This window comes from Coffea arabica, chromosome 4e (assembly GCF_036785885.1).
Source record: "Coffea arabica cultivar ET-39 chromosome 4e, Coffea Arabica ET-39 HiFi, whole genome shotgun sequence".
In the NCBI taxonomy this organism is placed as follows: Eukaryota; Viridiplantae; Streptophyta; class Magnoliopsida; order Gentianales; family Rubiaceae; genus Coffea; species Coffea arabica.
In genome coordinates, this window is record NC_092317.1 from 745106 (window position 1) to 767288 (window position 22183).

The following is a 22183-nucleotide window of genomic DNA, read 5'->3' on the forward strand; positions in this document are numbered from 1 at the left end:
TTTGATTGGGTCGGCAAGAAATGAGATGACGAGCAAACTTCTAAAGCATTCATTTTTGGTACAAAAGACGGTAATGATATCAAATAAAATAAGCTCGAGGTAAGAGAGTTTACGAAACGAGGCAAGTATAAGCCCCTTAAATCCATCCTCTTCCAAAGGGTCCAGATAAATCAAAGCACTTTTAAAGCGTTCAAGACAAATTTACTACTGCTTGCTATTATATTCAGTACATCGAACTAGCGAATCCCCAAAAAAAAAAAAAAAAAAAAAAAAAAAAAGGGCCTCGTGACTTCATTGGAGGAGCAAGAGTACAGCCCAGACACTCAGAAATCGCCATCGTTAGGAGCAAGTTGATGTTACTGTGGACACAGGCACCGCCTAGGAAATAGCAACTTGAACGGTCTTGGACTTGGGTGGAGGAGGCAGCTTCTCCACAGTCACGGTCAAGACCCCATTTTCACATTTGGCAGAAATGGCAGACGCATTAGCATTGTCGGGTAATCTGAACTTCCTCGACAACTTCTGGGGTGCACTCCTCTCCAACCTTATGTACTTGCAGCCTTCCTCTTCGCCATCTTCACGCTTCCTCTTCCCATTACTCCGGATCACCAATGTGTTCTCATCTTCCAAAGTCACCTGCTCCCAAAGACAAATACATTGTCAGCCAGCATACTACTTCATTAGTATGTAGCTTTCCTTTTGGCCTGAAAACAGTAGCAGTAGTAGTAGTAATGGCATAATTGGGGATGTAGTATTATTACCTGAATGTCAGACTTGGACAAGCCAGGAACATCCACGTAGAAGACGTAAGCCTTGGGCGAATCAAGAATGTCAACTGCTGGGAGGGAACCTACTCCTCCCCTGCTGTCATTGGCAACACTGCCAGCCCCTTCCCCTGCCCGGGAAGACGAATTGAGCAAGAATTTGTCAAGGGTTTCTGGGAAATTGAAAAGATGATTTATTGCTTCCACCACAGTGCTCATGTTGTGCTGTGATGCCTTAGAACCAAGCTGCCCAGAAACCGAATGAATGAATGCTGCTACTTCTAAGAAGTGTAATTGATTTGCACGAAGTCAAGTTGCTTTAGAACCATGGAGGAGTAGCTGGTCTGGAGCTTGGAGGAGTAATTAAGGGGAATGGAGGAAAGTTCGAGAGGGCAGCATTGAAAAAGTCTAGAAGTCTCCCGACTCATTGCAGAGTATCGGCATCGGAGGGACACTTGGATTGGGGCCATCACTATCAGCAACGTTTGTGCGTCCACGTTTCAAAATTTGGTAGCCAAGCAATGACTATCAATAACCTTTTTTATATATCGAATGATTTGTGCTAAAAAATAATAATAAAAAATCTCTGCTGACTCCTGACACCGCACCGTTCTTTTTTGCTTAATGGAATGACACAATAATATAACTTATGAAATATTTTATGAGACGAATTTGCCCCTTCATGAATTCATCACTATCTCTCTCTATTTTGTCTCTTTAATCCACTTAGTTCTCCTCACTCTTAACTTAATGTTAAATTATTGTACAACAAATGATGGAAGAAATAAAAGACCGTTCAATTATGAACTGTTTGGTAATCCTCGACTAAAATACTAGATTTTGTGAGTTGCTTATTGCTTTTTTAGTTTGTTCATTATTTTTTATGTTAATTTCTATAACTTTGAACAATTTCATACTTTTCCTTTTTTCTTTTCTAATATTTAAGACTTTGTCATCAAGAGTGTAAAAGTCTCCACAAAAATAATACAAAATGATCATTAAATTATGCATCGAGGGCAATTTTGACATTTAATTTGTCAGAGAATGTAATGCATAGGTATTTATGTCATTTTCAATAATAATAGGTAAGAGCGGAGTGCTAGAAACTTTTTTTTTTTTTAGAATGTAAGTATCATTTGCCTATTATTTTTTGGTTAATTCACTTTGCATTTTTCACATATACTCGAATGTCTACTTTGAACCTTGAAACTTAATTTGCACTAATTAAATTCATAATATATAAAATTTTTGTCTCGCCTAATTAGAATTATCGACATAAGCGAGACAACTTTTTACATTTAGGTGGAACAAATTTTATATTATAAAGACTAATTAAAGTGGATATCTTTATATTTTAGGAACTAAAATGTGGTATAGTTTATGCTTTAGGAATTGAAGTGTTCTATTTTAAAGTTCGTCCCACCCTAAAGTTTAGAAAAATAATCATCATAATTAAGCAGAAGCGCCATGTGGATAGTTTGGACGAATCCAACAAACCCATTTGGATCAATGTATATGGTGCCCGAGCTGCATCATGCGCCTAATTTTACAACACTCCTTTGATGGTTTCAAACGAAATATTCCACCGGGTAGATCCATCAGAGCATGAAATTTACACAAATTTAAAGGCAACTTGATCTGAAAACACGGCGGAGATATACTACTACTACTACTAAAAGCATATACTGCCAAAGTCGCCGGAAAGCTTAACTGGCCACAGATCAATAATGCTAATAATGTTTAGCTGCGGGTGGAATCTTGAGCACCTTTGGATTGTTGGCTCTTTTAGGAGTAACAGTCATCCGTTCCGCGAAAGCTTTAGCTTCACAAGAAGGGATCTTGAGAACGCCTTGACTAGTGAATCCGTACTCCTCAGCTGATCTACGCAACAACTCCAAGAAAAAGCTGCGCTTCACCATTCATACCCACTGAAACTGGAATTAATATAACCTCTTGGCGTTAGAGCAGGTGGTGATCTTAATCTTCTCAGCCGTCTTATATTTGCTCCGAAACTATTCATCATCCTGCATAACATGCAAGTTTTAACTCCCATATCATATCCTCCTGCCTGCAACTGTCTCTCTGAGGTCTGATCTGAATTAAGCAAATATTCTCTGGAGCGCTTAATCTTACTCACAAACACATGCCCCCGGCCCTATTAAGAGTGAGTTTGAGGTTGATTAGCTATATCTTTAATTTACTAGCGTGGCATAGATATTACTTATAAGCTAGCTTCCTCCTGTTAGGAATTAGGATTAGGATTAGGATTAGGAGGTAGATATTCCATGCCCTTGCCACAAAAGATGACCAGCCTATGCTTTCAATATTCTAATCCCGTCATTATTGTCTCATCTTGATTTTGTTGTATTCATTTTGAATCTATCATAAATTTTAACATGTTTCAAATTTGGAGGCAATCTGTGCCCTTATATTCCATCTAGAAGACTAGAGCCGTCGGGAGGGAGATCCTTTTATCAACAGGTGCATCTGAGTATTTCCATGACTGCATCCAATAGGTTAATGACCAATAGGAGAGAAAGCCATTAATCATTTCGGACTTGCATGGGATGGTTCAATAATAAATTTCAAATTTTATATAGTATACACGTATCCACTATCCAGATTACAAGTTGAGGTTGTTTTGCAAAATATTAAAAGTTGAGGGTAAGTTTTGTAATTTTCTGAAATTTGATAGTTCACTCTTCCCTTCCTTTGCTCCCTCTCCTCCTCCTCCTCGCACCTTCTGTGTGGCAGTAACGAAATCCTAACTATTCAGTTTTTCGCCGCTTCTGCTAAGAGCACCGCCCGGTTGACGGCGATGCCAACACCTGGACGTCTCCAATACAGGTATTACCTCTTTTCCCTCAGCTCTCCAAATTTCCCTCACCGTTTCCTAATTCATGTTGGATTGAAAAAAATTAGAAAAATTGATGCTTTTTTTTTTTTAACTCAAGGTGAGGTGCCTGTTCATCTGCTGACGTAGTCCAGTCTCCTCAATTCTTTCGCACAAAATAACAGTTTTTAGTTCTATTGTGAATCTAAAAAGTCTTGGTTTCTCTGTATTTTGATGTTTGAGAGTTCAAGTGATCTAAAAGCTATCTTATTACCCTCATTTTCAGTTAGTAGCTTTCAAGGCTGCAACATTACCAATATCCCTTGATTTTCTTTGATTAAGCTCAAAGATTGCATCTTTTTTGTTATTTCTATGATGGGCTATACAGTTTGTCATTGCTCATTTGAGTTCTTTTTTCACGTTGTTCTTTTTAGGGAATTTACTCCTTATCGTATGCAGCTGATAAAGCTGGCATTTTTATACTAGCATTAAGGGCGGTGAAATATGTATACATCTCTCAAACTGATATCAGAGTTTCTTTCATGTCCACAAATTCATTTTTCTTTTTATTTTGTCCCGAACAAATTACAAGCCCACGAACATATGTTAAAAGTTGACTTATCAGACAGATAAATGCTGATACTGCCATATAATTAGTTGTAAGTTTTCAATCAGCCAGAGTTGGAGGCTAGTTTGCATGTATTTCTTCCAGTTTGTTAGTGATGTATTAGCAAAAAAATTTCATCATTAACACTTATCCATGGGAAATTTACTCCTGACAAACAGCTGTGAGAGAGTTTTTGGTAAATGAAACATCATTGGACCTTATGTGCATTTTCTCCTGCAACGATTTATTTCCTAGTGTATGTATGCTTTGTGCAATGTCGTTCTTTCAGAATTCTTTTTTGTCAAAACTGCTATCCGTTCTTAACAACAAATGCATATATTCTCAACTTCCTCTTCAGTTTTATTCTCATTTTATATTAAAGGTATTGTTATGATGGAAGTATGATAGACCTAGTTCAATTGCTTCTCAGGATAATCTACCACTTGTGTGCTTCATTTGTCCAACCTTCATAATCTAAACTATCTCTTCTTTTATGATGCTTCTATTCTTTCTGTTATCTGGCTTTCTCTTTTGGTGTCTGCACCTGGAAATATGAAACTTTTTTTTTTTTTTTTTTTTTTTATCTTCATGTCATAGGGCATCTTGAAGGACCAGTAGAGAGATGTCAAGGTTCCGTGGATTATGGCAGGCTTCTGTTAATGCTACTAAAAAAGGTACGAGATAACTTTCAACTACTGTTCGGATTGTGGTGTCAATATCTAAGTACAAAAATTCCTCTTTGTTTGCTCTTTTAGAGAGCAATTGCTTTCACATGTCTGTTGTTAGTTACCATGAATACTATGCATCATGAGGCATCTTCAGTGCTACCACATAGTTTGTTGTATTCAGGAAGTTTCTTATCTGTTTTCCTATTCGTCCTCCGTCAGACTGACAGTCCATGTGATTTTTAATTGCTGCTGGTAAGTATATCTAAGATATGTTGCATGTGCGTTCCATTCAGATCTTCAACTCGGGTATGTTTGTCCAGTACTTTGACGTCTCAAGGCCAGTTGGTCATTCTATTAATCTTACTGATTAAAAGGTTAAGTATGTTGTTGGATGCCAGAATAATTTGGAGCTTCCACTTTTAAGTTTTTGTCAATGATTCATGAGTTTAAGCATGTCTGTGTATGACCTTGTTCCGCTCATAGGTCGTCGCTGCATTTCTCTTTGCAAAGTGATGCCTTAGTATTCTTGTATGCTCCTCCCGAGAGACTCTCTCCGCTTATTTCTGCCATCATGGTTGTCTTTTTGCTTTAGCTTTCACTATGATATAACTGATCACGGGTTTTATCATTATATGGTTATGTATTTGCTTGGAGTAAATCATGTTTTTTACATGGTTCATTTGAATATCTCTTCATGTTCTCTATCTGGTTCACTTATTTGCCCTGTTCGCATCTTGCAGCTCTAACTTGGAACGTCGATGACTGGATTCCACCAAGTGAAAAATACATATTTAGCTTTAATTCAAAGGATGAGCTTAAAAAGTGGCATCTCTATTCCGATTCCGAGTATGGAGGTGTGTATTGACAGTTATAGGTGTGAGTGCCAGAATTTTCTTATACAAGATTCTTTATGGTTCTTGTTTTTGTCAGTTAATCTAACTGCTCTTTTGGGTTCATATTTCATGTACTTTGTTCTAAAAAAAATCTGTGATACATACATGGGGCTACATAGATCTCTAGAACATCGTGAAAGAAGAAAGTGCACTAATGTTTCTCAGAGTTGAAGCATGATATTTTACTGAATTTACCAGTTTTTCCCATTTGTCAATTTTTTTGCTTAATGAAGACAGTTTGCTTTGTTACATGCTGTACTTGTGGAATTTGTCAGGGAACTCATGTATTTGTTGTTTATAATGTGCCAGGTCTGTCTACAGCATCTCTAGAAATCAAAAATGTTGGAAATGCATCAAGTGTTACTACCGGTCTGTAAAATTTTACAGCCTCTTGCCACACTGCAGCTTGAATTTGCTTTTCCTTCAGTTGCCCATTTTGTACACATTGTTGTACTTAGATACTTTCATTGTAGGGTAATTAAGTAATGACTAATATAAGGCCTCATCAGCTAAATTAAAAACTTCCTGTGGTTTACATTAAATGTGTTAAATGTCTTGTTGAGCTACTGAAAATTGAAAATCTAGTTCATTAAGCATTCAGAAAATGAGGCTAGTGATACAACATCTCATCGGCTATTACGAGTCTGCATTATAAGTATATATTTTGGTTTCTTAATTTATGCCTTTATTTTGTGTAGGAATATTTTCTGGGAACCTTTCTTCTGATCTTTCTGAGGGTTCAAGGTGGAACATCAGTCGAAGTGGCTTCTGTGGCATGCGTTCTAGAAAGGTAACGGCTATCCCAACATGCTTAGGCATCCAGAAACATAGATTAATAAGACTGCAATGAGTGTAATCCACATGCATCTTTTCCAAATTTTATTCATATTCCATGGCTTTGCTTGTGTAATTATTTTTCGCTCTCTCCTTTCCCAGTTTGATGGCTTTATTGACTTGGAATCATATGACACAATAGCTCTAAAACTTAAAGGAGATGGGAGATGCTATATTTCTACTGTGAGTTCCACACTTCATTTCTGACTTGCAATTATCTTTAGTGGCATTCGTTTTGTATGCTGGGCCGGTTGTGGTATTCATTTCTGTGGGGAACTGTGCATGCATAAACCAATCAAAATGGGTGCATAGAAGCAATAGGGAGGTGATTACCATCCCTTAATTGACTATGAGGTTGGAAAGAGATTGCTGAGCCTTATTTCAATGTAAGTGCAGATTTATACGGAGAATTGGGTGAATTCTCCAGCACAACATGAAGATAACTCGTGGCAAGCATTTGTCTTTGTGCCTAAAGACAACTGGTATATAGCTAAGGTAAGTGTCCTTCGGCTCTTTTCCTTCTTGCATTAAGAAATCAGGACCACATTAACTGAATAAATATATTTCCTTGAATATGGTTTACTTCTTAGTTGCTGAATTTAGGTTACGTTGTGCTTTACAGATACCCATTGCTCGGTATTTGCCAACGTGGAGAGGGAATGTTATTGACGCAAATTTGGAGATGAATCCTTCTCGAGTTGTTGGCATGTCGTTTTCTGTTAACGCAGAAGGTGGAGTTCCAGGTGCTAGGACTGGTCCAGGTGATTTTCGAGTGGAAATCGATTGGATCAAAGCCTTTAGAACGCAGTGATTCCCTATGAAGAATGTTTGTGGCACTAAATATGAGACTCGTGTATATGGATGATCTTGTTTGTCTTTTAACAAAACACAGCTTAGTATTCTGCTCACCATTCACAACAAATTTTGTCGCAGAGCTTCTTCTTCTTCTTTTTTCCTTTCTTTTGTTATAGCTTTGATGAATAGTAGTGATGGGAATGATACACACACAGGACTTCTTCTGTGTGTCATCATGTCTTGTGGCCGCACTATCTTCTGAGTTGCTACTCTACGTGAATGGTTCGTTATTATTTGCAAATCAAGTCTGTAAAGGGGTTTTCATCGTTAAGAGTTACCCTACTTGAAACAATTTAAGTCCAGAACAGGACTTCTTGAGCAGCAGCAGATAGGAGCGAGCGATTGCAATGACAAATGCTGCGAACATTAGAATCGAATCCGAGCGACTTTGAGTACATTAGGTAGGGTGCAACGTTGTAACATTTAGGCTGCATTGGCTGAAGGATTTTTTTTTGTTTTGTTTTGTTTTTGTTTCATTGGTTCTGCAGGATACTCTCTCGCTGGAATGATGCTGATCAATTGTGGAGTATCTCTGCTCTTTTGGTGACTCTTCGTCAGATGAAGATCTTTTTTCAGTTTCACTGTTCTGTTGTTGCGTGAGCATATGATCAATCAATGGGTACACACTTGTAGTAGTAGCAGCAGCAGCAGTGGAAGATCAATATTGATTTTGATGCGTTAAGGAGAGTGGACGTTTTGTTTGTGGCTGTAGCGGAGCATATTTGACAACTGAGAAAAAATATCTTTGGCTACATTGATTGATTTCATCCAAAGAAAAGGCATCGGACACGTGAGAATCCAGCAGTTTCCAACACTTTTGGGCTGAAAATCACGTGGGCATTTCTCATCTTAAACAATACTATGTGTCGGTCCCCCTTGAGGGCTCTCCGCTCAGCTGTCATGGATCGACGGAACAGCAGGGATCAGCCAACCAAACAACCAGAAAAAGTCCTTAGCCTTTTTCATTCTAGGCTGAATCTAATTTTTGGTACGTGCAAAATGCTGCCCCCCGCCCGGTCCCACCACGGGTTATCAAATCCAACTTAAGCAACTAAGCAAGGACAGGGCCATTCATTATTGTCGCCGTCCCGGTTCAATTCAATCTGTTTCTTCTTTTTCCCCTTTTTTTAAAAATTTTTTTTTTTTTTATTTGTTTTCCTTAACTCTTTTTACTAATTAGATAGTTGCATCCACTTCCTGCTCGAAAATGGAGGAACAAAATGAGCAAGTTGGATGAAGGGGACAATGCACGGTAGGTACAATACGAAAATTGGGGATTGGGAGGATCTCATCATCAGAAGAGATGAATCCTTGCCCAGTTGCATCATGCATGGCCATTCCCCTACTTAATTAGCATTTTCTTTCCATCAGCTGCTCGTCCACCACTCGCCTTTCTTTCTTTCTTTTTTTTTTTCCCTTTTTTACATATTTATTTTTTCTGCAATTAGCGCATTCTCCACCAGGCAGGTTTTTTTGTCGTCTTCGTAGAATTAATTTAAGACCACATTGGCGTAGTCGTCGGCTATAAGCTTTTGTCTGTTCAGCAGGTGACTTCGATCGAGCAGCAGCTGTGAGTCATGACTACTTTTTGTTAGCATATTTTTTAATCAAACTACTTGCGCGTTGCTCATTTCTAAAAACACGCACACAGTTAGAGGTACTCTTGGCGTTTAACCTGTTGGCTTATTCGTCATTTTTTTCCTTTTTTGTTTCACTTTCTTTTATTTTTATTTTTATTTAAAAAAAAAAAAAAGCATGCACACATTTAGAGGTTCTCTGCCCATCATGAACTTCCGCCTTTTTAGGAAAAAGAAGAAAAAAAAAAAAACTTTTTTAGTTCATGAACTTACGCTTGAACCAACCACATTTTCATCTCTGATATTTCGTGCACCTAATCATATCATATCATCTTTAACAACGTTGTCAGCACCCATCAATCTTGGCGGTTGATCGTCGCCACTGACTAATCCTGGTATTATTATCTTTCGTGTCGGATCCCCTGCCATGCCCCCACTACCTCAACTGGTCATGTGATGCTTTTTCTTGGTCGTTTTTGAGGTTATATAACAAATGTTTTATGATATGACGAAGAAAGATTTCTTGTTTGTTTTCTTATCCATATATATATATATATATATATATATATATATATAAAAGGCTAGCAGCAACTGAGAACATACGTAAACATGCAGATTGTCATCAATCAATAGGTTAATACATGCATATTAGTATATTTTATTCAATGCTGTCAATGAAGCTTCGAGATAATTATATATGATTAGTGGACGAAGAAGCGCATGGGAGTTTTGCGTAGATGGTAAGTGACAAATAACCATCTCAAATGATTCAAAGTTGATTAATGAAACGAAAACACATTCAATCAAACATGCAATGTAATGACTCACGTGAACAGTACTCGAGCATACAGGGAATTGCAACCTATTCCAGAATTATTGCTGCCTGGTTTACAGCCTGATAGGTGCACTTACTCACTTACTTGATCAAACAAGGAAGTACTTCTGCAAATTGGGGGCCTGTTTGGAACCTGAGTTTTTTGGAAGTTTATCTAAAACTTTACTGTAGTGCACCGTAGAAGTTTCTGAAAAATTTTTGTAAGGTGAAAAATTTTTTTATAAAAGTTTTTTTAATGTGAAAAATTTTGTAGAAGTTTTTGTAAGGTGAAATTTTTTTTTTTCCCTTTTGTTTTCTTTCTTTTTCTCTTTCTCTTTTCTTGCCTCTCTTCTTCTTATTTTTCTTCCTTCCCCCTCCCCCTTCCCTGTTACCTCTGCCTCCCACCTCCAGCACCTCCGCTAACACCACCTCTCTTTTTTTTTCTCTTCTCCTCTCCCCCCTCCCTCTCCCTCCCCCGCCACCCCTTTCCTCCCCTCTGCCCGCCACCCCCCTTGGGCCGCCACCCCTCCCACTCCCTCCCCCGCCACCTCCCTATGCCCACCATCCCTTTCCTCCCCTCTCCCCCGCCACCCTCTCTGCCCCTTCCCCTTCCCCTGTTCCTCTTCTCGCTTCTCACCTTCCCTCTGCCCCTTTCTTTTTTTCACATTTTCCCTCTCTCTCTCTTCTCCCGTCTCTTTTCCTTGCTCTTGCCGGCAGATGAAGCAACGAAATGAATTTTTTTTTTTGGGGCAATTTTCCTTTTCCCCCTCCTCCCCTTCCCCCGCCACGCTCACCCTCCCCTGTGCGATCTGGTCTAGCGACCAGATCGGCCAGAGGGGAAGGGGAAGGGTGGTGGGGGAGGAGTGGGGCAGACGCAGAGAGAAAAAAAAAGATAGAGGGGAGGATGGCAGGGGAGGAAGAGGGGGAGAGGGAAAAAGAGCAAAAAAAAAAAGAAGACCGGCACCGGAAGAGGTGATCGGTGCCGGATCCGACGGCGGAGGTGGTGGCCGGCGACGAAGGTAGTGGTCGGTTGGGGTGGGGGAGGAAGAAGAAGAAGAGAAGGGAAAGGGAATTTTTTTTTTTTTTTTATGTTTTGGATATTTTAAGTGTGTAGGTGGGGTTCATGTAGCAAAAGTTATTAAAAAACTAATAGGTAAAAAACTTGTCCAAAAACCTGGCTTCCAAACAGGGATTTGAGTGGGCTTGCAAAGGGCTTTAATACTGTGGGGCCTACTGCCTTTTCGTGTTTAACGTAAAACAGCCCCCACCCAAATATCCTGCAACATGTCGGATGAAAACTCAAAAGGGCCTTTGGGCTATCATCGTTTGCATCCTTTAATTTATCGTCCTCCTCCTCCCCACTCACTTGTCACCCCTCACTAGTAGCTTTAGCAGTAGTATATCAGTAGCCATCAAAACAAAAAACAACATTATGAAAACAGTTAATACAGAACTTTCTGGAGGCAGAGTACGATAAAAATATCTATCCTCCTAATCAAATCATAGCCGTTCAACCGAGACCATCCTCATCCAGGTCACACGAACAAACAAGTATGTTACACAATTCCTTACCTTGCCTTTTTTTCCTTGTTCTTTGTTAAAGCTTTTAAGGTTTTTTAATCTCCCCACCTAGCAGCCTAACTCCATATAAATAAACCCTTTTCTGGAGCCTTCGTTTGCCTTAGCGTGAAGGAATAGTCTGCCTGACTGACTCAAGAGACATTTGTATTGCACAGTTCATCTCGCCCCCCACCGCCGCCCCAAATCAACCAAGACTCTGTTCTCCTCTTCTCTCTCTCTCTCTCTCTCTCAACAATGCTATGGCTCCCTGTTACATTCAAAAAAAAGCCCAAACAACCCATAATTACGTGAAAAGATATTCTAATCTTTACGCTGGGTTTTAAGGGTCATACATTTGCCCAGAAAATTTGTCGACAAGAAACAGCAGAGGAGGGATTGTGGCTTGTGGGGGGTTGGGGGCAGGTCTCTTTTGTCTCAGTTTTTGCTTTTGTTTGGGTGTCCGGAAATGGCTGCAGCAGATGATAAAAGAAGTGATTTTTATGCTGTTTTGGGGCTGAAGAAGGAATGCAGTGCTGCAGAGCTCAAGAATGCTTACAAGAAACTCGCACTGGTCAGCATTTGAACCTCTTAATTCTGTGAATTTAAATAACCAAATCAGAAATAAATTACGATAAACAGATTGTCGATTGTCGATCAATGCCATAGGCGTGTAAAGAAGGCATCTTTGTTTTATTTTATTCTTTAGGTGGTGTGGGGTGGCGAGGGCGAAGGAGCTAGTATTTTGATCTTCGAGTATTTTTTCCAAAACTGAATTGGGTGATGAGTGGTATCCGAGCGCAAAGTTAGAAAATTTTTGGACTTTTCAAAAAATTGTTAGGCTTATGCGGATGGTGCGAAAGCATTGAAGATGATGATTGTTCTGCTTCAAATGTCTTGACCAGAATAAATTTTGGGCTGAATTTTTTCCTTTTCCTGAAATGGGGAATCTGGTTTTTGATATAGAAATGGCATCCAGATCGTTGCTCGACATCCGGGAATCCGAAGCGCGTGGAGGAGGCCAAGAAGAAATTTCAGGCAATTCAAGAAGCCTATTCTGGTAGGACGCTATCGCTCTCTCTTTTCTTTTCTTTTTTTTTTTCCCCTAAAATTTGAAAAATTTGTAGTTCAAATTTTACTACTAGTATTTGTTTGTTCAATGGTATATTCAGCTGTCATATTTGTTTATTTATCAACACATATAATCGGTGTTGTTAGTAGTCATAAATCATAATGCTAAGGTCAGTAGTCCTATAATTCTTAGTTATAAATGCTGGACTCACGAGATTCTTGGGTTGACACCTGACAGTACTTTCGGACGCCAACAAAAGGTTTCTGTACGACGTAGGAGTTTACGACTGTGACGATGAGGACGACGAAAATGTACGTCCCCCCTTTCTTTCTTTCTTTACATTTTTCCTCTTTGTATTTATTGTACTCCATCCGCATTTAGCAGTGCCTTTTCTTTTATATTTATTAGTAACTGCTACTGCATTCTGTAGTAGTAGTAATAATCTCTTTGGCACGTGTACACACGCTCCTTCAATAAGCTCCACAAAAGTTGTGTAGACGCTTCAATGCGGATGACAAAACTAATAATCCCAATTCATCATTTTATTGTCCTCGATACGATAGCAGATTTGTCTACCAAGGAAATTTTGAGTGGGTTCAGGGTGTTCAATTTAAAGAATAATTGATTGTCTTGAATAAGTACTCCAATTGGGATACCTAAATGATATTATGGATTTTCATGGTCAAGAAATCTTCTTCCTCCTTTTTTTGAAAGGAACACCAAATCTTGAGTTGTTTTTTCAAATGAATCTGCTGAACTTATTTAACGGTTCCATGGAAACTGTGCAATTGTGTTTGGCAATTATATATTGGTCTTTCTTTTGTGGCTGAAGTTCCCCATATATTTTCCAATAATGCAATGCAGGGAATGGGAGACTTTCTCAACGAAATGGCGGCCATGATGAGCCAAAACAAGTCCAAGGTGAGTTGCTGTTCCCTTGTAGTAGTTTTTATTCTATTTTATGTATATGTATTCGTGGTGTAGCTTGAATTGAAGATTCTTGTTTTCCATTGTTGTCTGGGGGGGAAGGGGATTGGATGGATCTAGGGATTTGAACTTCAGTTTTCTTTGTTGGGTCTCTTTTTCTCTTCTTAAACCATACAAACAGCAAGTTACACAAGGCGGGACAAACTTTTTTTGTCTGGCTGGATAGTTACCAACAAAGTGCCGCGTTTAATGGTTATCCGTTGTCAAGTTTATCTCATGAAAGCCTGCTGGTTGGCGGATCCGATGTTTGGTTTGAGGATTCATACAAAGTTTATCATCTTGTCAAGGTTTTACTAAGGAGTTGTACGGTGTTCAAATGTAGTGCTTGAATTGACAGGAAAATCAGGAAGAGAGCTTTGAGGAATTGCAAGAGCTGTTTGAGGAGATGTTCCAAAGTGATGTCGAGGCATTTGCTTCCTGTTCTTCGCAAAGTACGACGCCTAAACCACCATTTGCATCGTGCAGTGGGACTTACAATGCTAAAAACAAGAGAAATTCCTCAGAAATGAGCCCAAGTAGTTCTCAGGTGGAGGGTACTCAGTTCAATGGATTTTGTATAGGGGTATGTTGTTTTTATCTGCGTCTCAACTAGTCTTTCCTGAGTATCCGTTTCCTATTGCAAATCTGACATCTTCTAGCTAAATTAACGATGTCTAAAGACAGGTGGAACATCAGGGAGAAACCAGGATGGGAAGAGGAACCGGGGCAAGAACGCGGGGAAGTATTGGAGGCAGTAGGAGAAACGGCAGGAAGCAGAAAATTTGTTTTGGTGATGACGTCTCCTTCAATAAGTATCCTAGTAATTTCTTCTAGATGTTGACGATAATTTCACCTAATGCTGGATTTGGTTCAAAGTTTGTGCATGATTTTTACAGCTGGATTTATGACCACATGAATGGAAGAGCCTTTTTGTTGGCTCACGATCGAAAAAGACACACAGAATATTGGCCTAGGAGCGTAAGATTATAGGCATTTAATAGCAGGAGAGGTGTGGAAATTCGAAAGTTTCATCCCACACTCGAGAGCTGAGGCAGGACTCAATAAGTGTTTCAGTTTTCATCCGGTGATGGTGGGACAAGAAAGTTGTAGCCTTGTAATAATGCTCTAATTCCGGATGGGTAGTACTTAGCTGGTATTTGTATTCCTTCATAACGAGGCGGCAGATGAGTCACTTCACTGCCTATGTAGGCCACACGGGCATTGGCTTTTTTCATTGGAAAACCTGTGAAAAATCGGTGATCCTCCCCATTTTTCAGTATTCTTTCGATCAATCCCCCGTGATTCAGTTCAGGTTTGTGGCGTTGAAGAGTTTCACAGAGCGGGCGTCGGGTGCGGCGGTGTCTAGGATTCCGATGTCATGGTAGGGGTGGCCTTCAATTTCTATTTTCAAGCATTCAGCATTGCAAAAAAAAAAAAAAAAAAAAATTGAAATGAGAGAAGATCCGCGGCTACTGCTTTGAAATGCAAATTCGTAGCCGAGGAAGTAAAATTCCAACCTACTGGTCACCAAAAAGGAAAAGGAATTTAAAACTTTCTTCTGGCTCTGTAAGTGGGTAGAGGAGATCGAAATTTCGTCGTTACAAGTATTATCTTACTCACATTGAGCTGTCGTCTAATTTCTTGAATGCCACAACGTTCTTCAAGAAACATTTATGTCAATTTAAAATATCTTTTTCTTGCTTTACGTGCATCAAGTAGTGGCATATTTACATCTTCAAGAGTCTTTTTGCGCCTGCCTGCTGCCAGTGTTGTTAGACTCGAATCAGATCGGTTGCTTCGATATCGGTCTGATTGTGAATTGGCTTTCTTTTCAAGTTGATTTGGAGAAAAAAAAATGTTTTGGTTAAAAATCAGTTAAAACAGTCAAAATTTGGTTAAATTAGTGATTTCAGTTCGACTGATTGATCTTATTCTCAAATTTTTCTTTCTTCTCTCTTTCAAACATAATTTGAATTATCGAAATTGTAACACATTCATTTATTAATAGGAATAAGAAAACGTCACTCACTTAGTGTAAGTATCAAAATCACTCGCTTTTATGAATGATCTTTAAATCAATATGTTTTCGTTCCTATGATCTTATTAATTTAGAATTAGTGATTTTAACTTGCATTAATTTATTTTAATTTAGTTTTTCAAGCAGTTTTGGTGAATGGACATATTTTAGTCTTGAATTTACATTTTTATATACAATCATTAGGTGTATATTTAGGCCTTGTTTGGATTGCCGGTTTCCGTCGAAAAATTACGTCGTTTTCTTTGATCACATTTCCCTATTACCTTTTTCCCTCACATACATCAAATCGCTACAGTAATTTTTCCATGAAAAATCACGGAAAATGCAATCCAAACACAACCTTAATTGCTAGTCTAATATTTTTGAAACATTTTTTTATAATTGACCAAATATACTAAAGAACTTAATTTCAATATTTTTGAAACTTATAAAAATATATAAATAATTATAACATCATATTGATGTCAACAAATTTTTAAAAACGGTTCAACCGATTCTACCAGTTGACCTCTGATGTAATAGTTTGGCAAATTTAATAACATTAGCCGCCGCCGGTGGTGGCATATAATGGGATGAGACTTGAGAGATTAGGATGGTAAATAATTATTTAAGAAGTTGCAAGTGAAGGGCCCACAAGGAACTGAACAGGTGGGTAAAGGGAAAAGCCAAGTTGCGGAACTGTCTTACTGTAGCGGAACTAAACTGACTTGACCAACTGCTGCTTCAGTCGCCACTGACACTAGTCGTACAAAAGGAAGGCAACCCTCAACCTTATCGGTCTGATGACAAACCATAACAGAGTGGCGTGGGTCCCGATGACCATCCCTCCGTTGTTCTCTTTTTTTTTTTAATTAGTTTTTTATGAATTTATTCGTGAGAGGAGACGGCGTCCATGCAATTTGCAAAGTAAATGCAACACACAATTCACCCAAGGTTTCCAGAGGTCCAGCAGCAGCAGCCCCCAAAAAAAAAAGTGCATGTGCGAGCAACTTCTGGCTGCACATATGACGACAGACGTCGGCTTGTACCGCTACTGTTCTGTTTGGCGGATGATACCAGCAATTTATGAGTACTAGTACATTTTATCGGTTGAAAAAAAAAAAGCACGAGTATTAATTAAGTCCCGAAAGATTAAACATTACTTGCAGTTTTGGCAAATTTCCAGCTTTGCCAGTTTTCCTGCAGCAAGGTTCAAAGGCTTGTTGCGTGCCGTGGACATTTACCAACCAAATACTAACAGAAATCACACTAATCAGGAGGGAGAGCGAGTCACAAAATCCCCCTTATAAAATGATGGCGGTAGATGGTGATTGATTAAGTTTCCAGAAATGGTCAAGTCATAATATCAGTAGGGCTGGTTGATTCAGGCTTACTGCTTCAGTAGTAATTGCATGTAGTAATTTCTCTAAGAAGATAAAGCGGTAAAAAAAAAAAAAAAAAGAATGAAAAGTTTCGCCTCCCTAAAAGCAATAATTGGAAGGATTGATGGAAATTTGGGGGGACAACGATCCGTAAAAAGACAAAGGGAGGGTACGTATGTTCAAATGTTCAATGCAATCAATTGGTTACAGGCAGAGCAGCGTCTCGACAAAGTTGAGTTGGGAATTGGGATTTCTGCAAAATGGGCTCTCAAATTTGGTTCAATGCAGTCAAATTCGCTATGATAGGTTTCATGTTGCATATTTGAGGACAAAACACTGACAGTTGTACGATTGAAGTTGGACTGTCTTGCAGGGGATTAGTCGGATCGACTTCGGGTCTTGACCCGCACACCCTGTGATGACAAAAAAAAAAAAAAGGACTGATTGATACTCTGATAGCCTAAGTAGAGGATGGCGGAATGTAAACTTGGGCTAATTTAGATTTGGGCCGGCCACCAATGGGTTGGCCCCGAAGAAATCACGTCTCACCGACTGTGCTGATTCTTGATATAACCCATTTGGCTCACCCTTTTAATAGCTCATCTATGCCATCCTTTACGCACGCACAAATGGGGAATGGAAACGCACGAGCCCGTACGGAATGAAGACCGGTTGTTAACTGGAACATGGGATCCGTCTCAATTGCTTCAAAATAATTCTGCAAATCGAATTTGTTAATAGTTCGCATATCCATGCGTACACCCATATTTGTTTGCTTGTTAAAAAAAATAATAATAAAAAAAACTAGGGGACATGCGCTTTGATTTTGTCACAAAATGCAGAGATATAATCGAGGGTGATTATTTAAAGAAGAGAAAGCAGCAGAAAAAAAATGGCGTGTAATCAAACTCTTTATCGCATCTAAATGCGCGGCTAAAGAGTGATAACTTGATCTTGATATGTGTTTAGCAGTGCGTATTTAGGAAACTTTTTTTTTTTTCAAATGTTAGTGCAAATGGAAGGAGATTACATCCATTAATCACGAGGCTTCGACTTTGAAATCCATGAAAACAAAAAGAAGTACATTGGGAGAGAAAAACTTCTCAATCGTAAGAAAATCAAAACAATTCAAGCAAGATTAATCGCAAACATAAAATAAATGATGCGAGGACTTGTGATTTATATCAAACACGTACTTGGAAAACTTAGGCCTTGCTTGGATTGCTGTTTTCCGTAGAAAAATTTCGTCATTTTTCGTGAACACATTTCCCTATTAACTTTTTTCCTCACATACATCAAATCGCTACAGTAATTTTTTCATGAAAAATGACGGAAAATACAATCCAAACGGGACCTTACTCGTATAACAGACAGAAAGAGGTCGAAGGAAAGGAAAATTGATTGAGGATGCACAAATCCTTATGAATGAAATAGACTAGTACGTTACTATCTACGAAGTGACCATCAAGCATGGGATGGGCCGGGTCCCATGGAGCTCAAATTTCTCAAGGAAAAATGGAAAAGTAGGTAATTTACACTTGGAACCGAACCCAACCTTATCTGATGATGAGTGATGACGAGATTGACGTGTTGAAGTGAAGAAGTTAAAAAAGATGGAAGAAAGAAAATGGCGGGGCCAGCCTGTCGAATTTGGAAGGATATGACCGAGTCACCGTCCCCTGTCTCCATCTTTTGCTCCGAAAATCGGTTGAATGAATGACTCAAAGAACCACCCCCGCCTGCTTATTACCTCTCATCTCGATTCTCATCTGGCTACACTACACCTAGTACACTACACTATACTACTCGTGGCTTCTAACTGACTCGTTCCCCATAGCTCCACTAGCGGCTAAACAGCTGAATTTCCCTCAATACTCACTAGTACTACTAAAATTTTCACTAGCTCTTATTTCTTACCCACTCCATATTTCACATTTTTGCTACTACCCTATTTCTATTATTGAATATGAAAGTCTAATGCAAACATATACAAAATACTTAAAAAAATTTTTAAAAAAATTATATCCACCCAAATGGCTTCTAATTCCTAAGTTTGAACACAGACTGAATATTAATCTGCACTTCATTTCCTCGTGTCAATACTAAAGTCACCAATATTATTGTTGTTAAGGTACTTTCTAATTGACATTTATATGTATGAAATGAATGATTCAAATAATATCTAGTTCTTTTCCTAATGAAATAAAGTACCCAAATTAGAATAAACATGCAATAATTAAAAATTGATATTGAGGAATTAATATCGCTTGCATTCATAAACTTTGTATTGACACTTAATGCTATATTTGATGCTTAATAGCTAAACCAATGATTGGTGTCACTACTCTCGCACTTAAACTTCACATGCAAGGAGTCTATTTAACGTCTAATTTAAGTAATCTCTTATTAATTTTCACACTAGTCATTCTATTTTCTCTACAATTAGGTTTGCATATTAAATCAAGACTCAAAAAAAAATAAATATTTTCATATTATTATATAGCAGTGTGCTAATTAAGTTAAAGTATCAGTAATTCTATTAGAATCAAGTTATGATAATTTATTATTTAGGAATTAGTATTTTATTAAAAAATTTCATATTATTGATGCATTTTTTCACATATAATTTTATGTGTGTAATTTGGCTCCGCATATATATTGATTTTATGAAATTTTTTCCTACTATAATTTTTTGATATATATTTTGGTTCTACAAGTTATCATTGCCTTTGTTTGTGTGGATTACATTCTTCTGAGGCTGAGCTTCAAAAGAAAAATATGATAAAGAACAATAAAATATATGAACTTGTGATTTTAAACATTCATAAATATTATGAGCACCGACTACATATTTATGTCCTAAAAGAACCTATGAACAAAGTATTGATTGCCTCGAAGCAGTTGAGATTTGAATGATGGACAGAGAATCTTATTATTATTATCATTTGTTATTAAAGGTAAGCGGAGAGCCTGAATTTTATCGCTCGACTGAGCCTGAATTTTGGTTAATAGTGATCGAATCTTAAAGAAACAAAAAAGAACTAAAACATGATGTTTGTGTAAGAAAAATAATAATATAATAAAAAATAAGATAAAGAATGATACAGAATGTGGGACAGAAGATCCGTTGCGCTTGATAATTAGCTACCGTACCTCATTCGGCTTCACATTGGAGCTCAGACCTCCATTAAGAAATCAATGGCTTCAAACCAAGCCATATTAGCCGGAGCCACCCACTTACCCAAAGCCATACCAGCCAATCTTATCCAACTTTCTCTGTTACACTCTCCTCCTCTTCTCTTCTCTTCTCTTCCATAAGAAGCCTAAGAACTTCCTAACAGTTCCTTCCTGCTTTTAAGCATAAAAAAAAATTCTAAAGAAAACACACCATTTTCTTTCCTCTTTGTAACAGTCGTATATCGTTTGGTGTCACCAACGTATTAGTGCTGCTAAACCCAGGAGATAGCATCACCCTATTTCGGTTGTTACAAAAGAAACAGTACTAAAAATATCCGTAAAAGCACATGGGTTTCCTCCACAAGCTCTGGGACGAAACGCTTGCCGGGCCAACACCTGAATCCGGGCTTGGCAAACTCCGCAAGTACAATTCCTTTTCTGGCGCTCGTCCATCTGCACCAGCTGCTCCAGCTACCATGATGATGGGATCAGTGGATGATCATCTGATCCCTGTTTCACGGAGCATTACTATCCTCCGTGGCAACTCTCCTACCATGCGATATGCCTCTGCTACCCCTGATTCCGGCTCAGTCCCTTCTTCTCCCGCTGCTTCTGCTTCTACCACCCCAACTTCTCCACTTTCACGTAAGTCTTTTGCATGCGACTCGGGATTCAGAGGTGTTTTTCTTTAAACGATTTGTGTTGTCTCGTCTTGAAACCTTTCTGCTGCTTCTTTTCTTTTTTTTGGGCCTCCGGTTGGGTGTGGTGTAGCGACTGCTCCTGGTCATGGTGGAAATTTTAAGAAGTTGACGAGGAGAAAATCCAATTCGGCAGCCTTACAACCAGGGGAGCCAAAAAGCCCGACGGGCTACGATTGGTGATTTTCTTCTCCGTCACCTTTTTGGTTTTTCATTTGATTTTAGTTATGCATAATCTCGTTGCAACAATTTTGTTATTGTTTCAAACTCCCTCCTCCTTCTCCCCCCCCCCCCCCTTCCCCCCACCCCCACAAAAAAAACAACAAAAAAAGGAATACACGGAGAGGTATATTTTGTCTTCTTCTGTGGTACGATCGAATATCGATCACACGATGCTAATATAGTGATAATTCTTTAGTGCGGTTAAAGAAATGGGATAATAATTTTCTGGTATCAATTTATCTGTATTGCAATCAACATCAAAGCTGGATTCATTTGAGAAAAAAAAAAAGAAGAAGAAAAAGAGGGGGGTGGCCAAACGTTTTTGTTAACGTTACTTGGTATGCTAATGTAATTACCTGTAAGGTTTCAGGATTCTCACGCGTGGTGTAATGATACAATTGCAGGATTGTACTAACCGCTTTGGATCGTTAATAGAGAAGCGAGAGGTGACCATTTTTGTCTGGGAAATTAGATGCCAGCTACACCCGCCAAGGCAAATTCCTTTTTGTACATACGTCCCCCCAAAAGTATATACTACTAAAATAAACCAAGTTTCTTTTATCATATCTCATGGTGTGTGTGTATATATCTGATTGTAAATATAGGACAGCCGCATGGTTAAAGCGAGCTGCATATTGAAAAAAAAAAGAGAGAGAGAGAGGGTTAGGGCAAATAAAACTGCAGAGGTTGAAGCAGAAGAAGTAAACCTGGCCTTGTGTGGCCATGAATATGATTTGCCCCCTTGCTTCCGCTTCTCAAGTCTGGGATGAGTAGTAACCTATATGATGATCAGTAGTAGTAGGAGAGAGTGTACTTGGCATGCACTGACAGGACCGCTGCCATATCAAGTGGATAGAATAGATGGACACTTGATTTTTTGGTCCTTTTTTCTTCGTTTTGTGTTTGTGGTGGGGGTTTGGTTGGTTTTCTACTAGTGTTTTTGTTGAGTCTTCTGTACATAGAGCATGGCTCTAGTTTACGTATGTATCTTGTTTGAGTTGTGTTCGCTAATTAATGAAATTTCTGTATATGTGTGGTGCGGATGATACGGATGCAGCTATTTGCCTGTTTTACAAACACTTTGGATGGGTGTTATCGATCTAGAGACGAGCATATTTTGATGTCACCGGATATTTAGGTTGAATCAAAATAAAAGAGAAAAAAATGGAAAGCTTCCCAATTTTAAAAGAATTAAGGTACGACACAAGCTGAACTTATTCACTCTCTGGTGATGGCAGCTGCTGCAA

The 22183-nt window shown here is 38.6% G+C and overlaps 4 protein-coding genes across 8 annotated transcripts; 3 read left to right on the top strand and 1 right to left on the bottom strand.

Moving 5' to 3' along the window:
• Positions 1-108: 108 nt before the first annotated feature.
• LOC113741763 (17.4 kDa class III heat shock protein-like) lies at positions 109-1201 on the bottom strand. The gene is made up of 2 exons (XM_027269385.2): positions 762-1201; positions 109-636 (listed from the first exon to the last, which is right to left on the bottom strand). The coding sequence occupies exons 1-2, from the start codon at positions 981-983 to the stop codon at positions 379-381; spliced, it is 480 nt and encodes a 159-aa protein (XP_027125186.2). The 5' UTR covers positions 984-1201; the 3' UTR covers positions 109-378.
• Positions 1202-2328: 1127 nt separating this feature from the next.
• Positions 2329-7695, top strand: LOC113741762 (probable complex I intermediate-associated protein 30). 2 transcript variants are annotated; one of them, XM_027269383.2, is made up of 9 exons: positions 2329-2732; positions 3541-3611; positions 4802-4878; positions 5613-5726; positions 6075-6134; positions 6464-6555; positions 6702-6782; positions 6996-7094; positions 7222-7695. In XM_027269383.2, exons 3-9 carry the CDS (start codon positions 4827-4829, stop codon positions 7408-7410), a joined length of 687 nt encoding a protein of 228 aa, XP_027125184.1. In that variant the 5' UTR covers positions 2329-2732; positions 3541-3611; positions 4802-4826; the 3' UTR covers positions 7411-7695. The 2 variants fall into 2 exon arrangements, with proteins under 2 accessions (XP_027125184.1, XP_027125185.1); XM_027269384.2 differs by lacking the exons at positions 2329-2732; positions 6075-6134 and having other exon boundaries at positions 3455-3611.
• Positions 7696-10745: 3050 nt separating this feature from the next.
• LOC113741671 (uncharacterized) lies at positions 10746-14980 on the top strand. Of its 4 annotated transcripts, none has more exons than XM_072046902.1 (7): positions 10746-11976; positions 12369-12462; positions 12712-12785; positions 13339-13395; positions 13799-14023; positions 14125-14230; positions 14337-14980. In XM_072046902.1, the coding sequence occupies exons 1-7, from the start codon at positions 11872-11874 to the stop codon at positions 14354-14356; spliced, it is 681 nt and encodes a 226-aa protein (XP_071903003.1). In that variant the 5' UTR covers positions 10746-11871; the 3' UTR covers positions 14357-14980. The 4 variants fall into 4 exon arrangements, with proteins under 4 accessions (XP_071903003.1, XP_027125062.1, XP_071903004.1 ...); XM_072046903.1 differs by having other exon boundaries at positions 10765-11976; positions 14121-14230; XM_027269261.2 differs by having other exon boundaries at positions 10755-11976; positions 14125-14980.
• Positions 14981-19987: 5007 nt separating this feature from the next.
• On the top strand, positions 19988-21979 carry LOC113741868 (dormancy-associated protein homolog 4-like). Its single transcript, XM_027269514.2, has 3 exons — positions 19988-20661; positions 20788-20893; positions 21341-21979. The coding sequence occupies exons 1-3, from the start codon at positions 20364-20366 to the stop codon at positions 21366-21368; spliced, it is 432 nt and encodes a 143-aa protein (XP_027125315.1). The 5' UTR covers positions 19988-20363; the 3' UTR covers positions 21369-21979.
• Positions 21980-22183: the final 204 nt, after the last annotated feature.

Coding starts and splice junctions, on each gene's coding strand:
- LOC113741763 (XM_027269385.2), bottom strand. CDS start 983: ATGAGCACTGTGGTGGAAGCAATAAATCATCTTTTCAATTTCCCAGAA. Junction 637..761: donor TGTCCAAGTCTGACATTCAG/GTAATAATACTA, acceptor CTTTGGGAGCAG/GTGACTTTGGAAGATGAGAA.
- LOC113741671 (XM_027269261.2), top strand. CDS start 11,872: ATGGCTGCAGCAGATGATAAAAGAAGTGATTTTTATGCTGTTTTGGGG. Junction 12,463..12,711: donor AATTCAAGAAGCCTATTCTG/GTAGGACGCTAT, acceptor GACACCTGACAG/TACTTTCGGACGCCAACAAA. Junction 13,396..13,798: donor TGAGCCAAAACAAGTCCAAG/GTGAGTTGCTGT, acceptor TTGAATTGACAG/GAAAATCAGGAAGAGAGCTT.
- LOC113741868 (XM_027269514.2), top strand. CDS start 20,364: ATGGGTTTCCTCCACAAGCTCTGGGACGAAACGCTTGCCGGGCCAACA. Junction 20,662..20,787: donor CCCAACTTCTCCACTTTCAC/GTAAGTCTTTTG, acceptor GGTGTGGTGTAG/CGACTGCTCCTGGTCATGGT. Junction 20,894..21,340: donor AGCCCGACGGGCTACGATTG/GTGATTTTCTTC, acceptor ATACAATTGCAG/GATTGTACTAACCGCTTTGG.
- LOC113741762 (XM_027269383.2), top strand. CDS start 4,827: ATGTCAAGGTTCCGTGGATTATGGCAGGCTTCTGTTAATGCTACTAAA. Junction 6,135..6,463: donor TGCATCAAGTGTTACTACCG/GTCTGTAAAATT, acceptor TATTTTGTGTAG/GAATATTTTCTGGGAACCTT. Junction 6,556..6,701: donor GTGGCATGCGTTCTAGAAAG/GTAACGGCTATC, acceptor CTCCTTTCCCAG/TTTGATGGCTTTATTGACTT.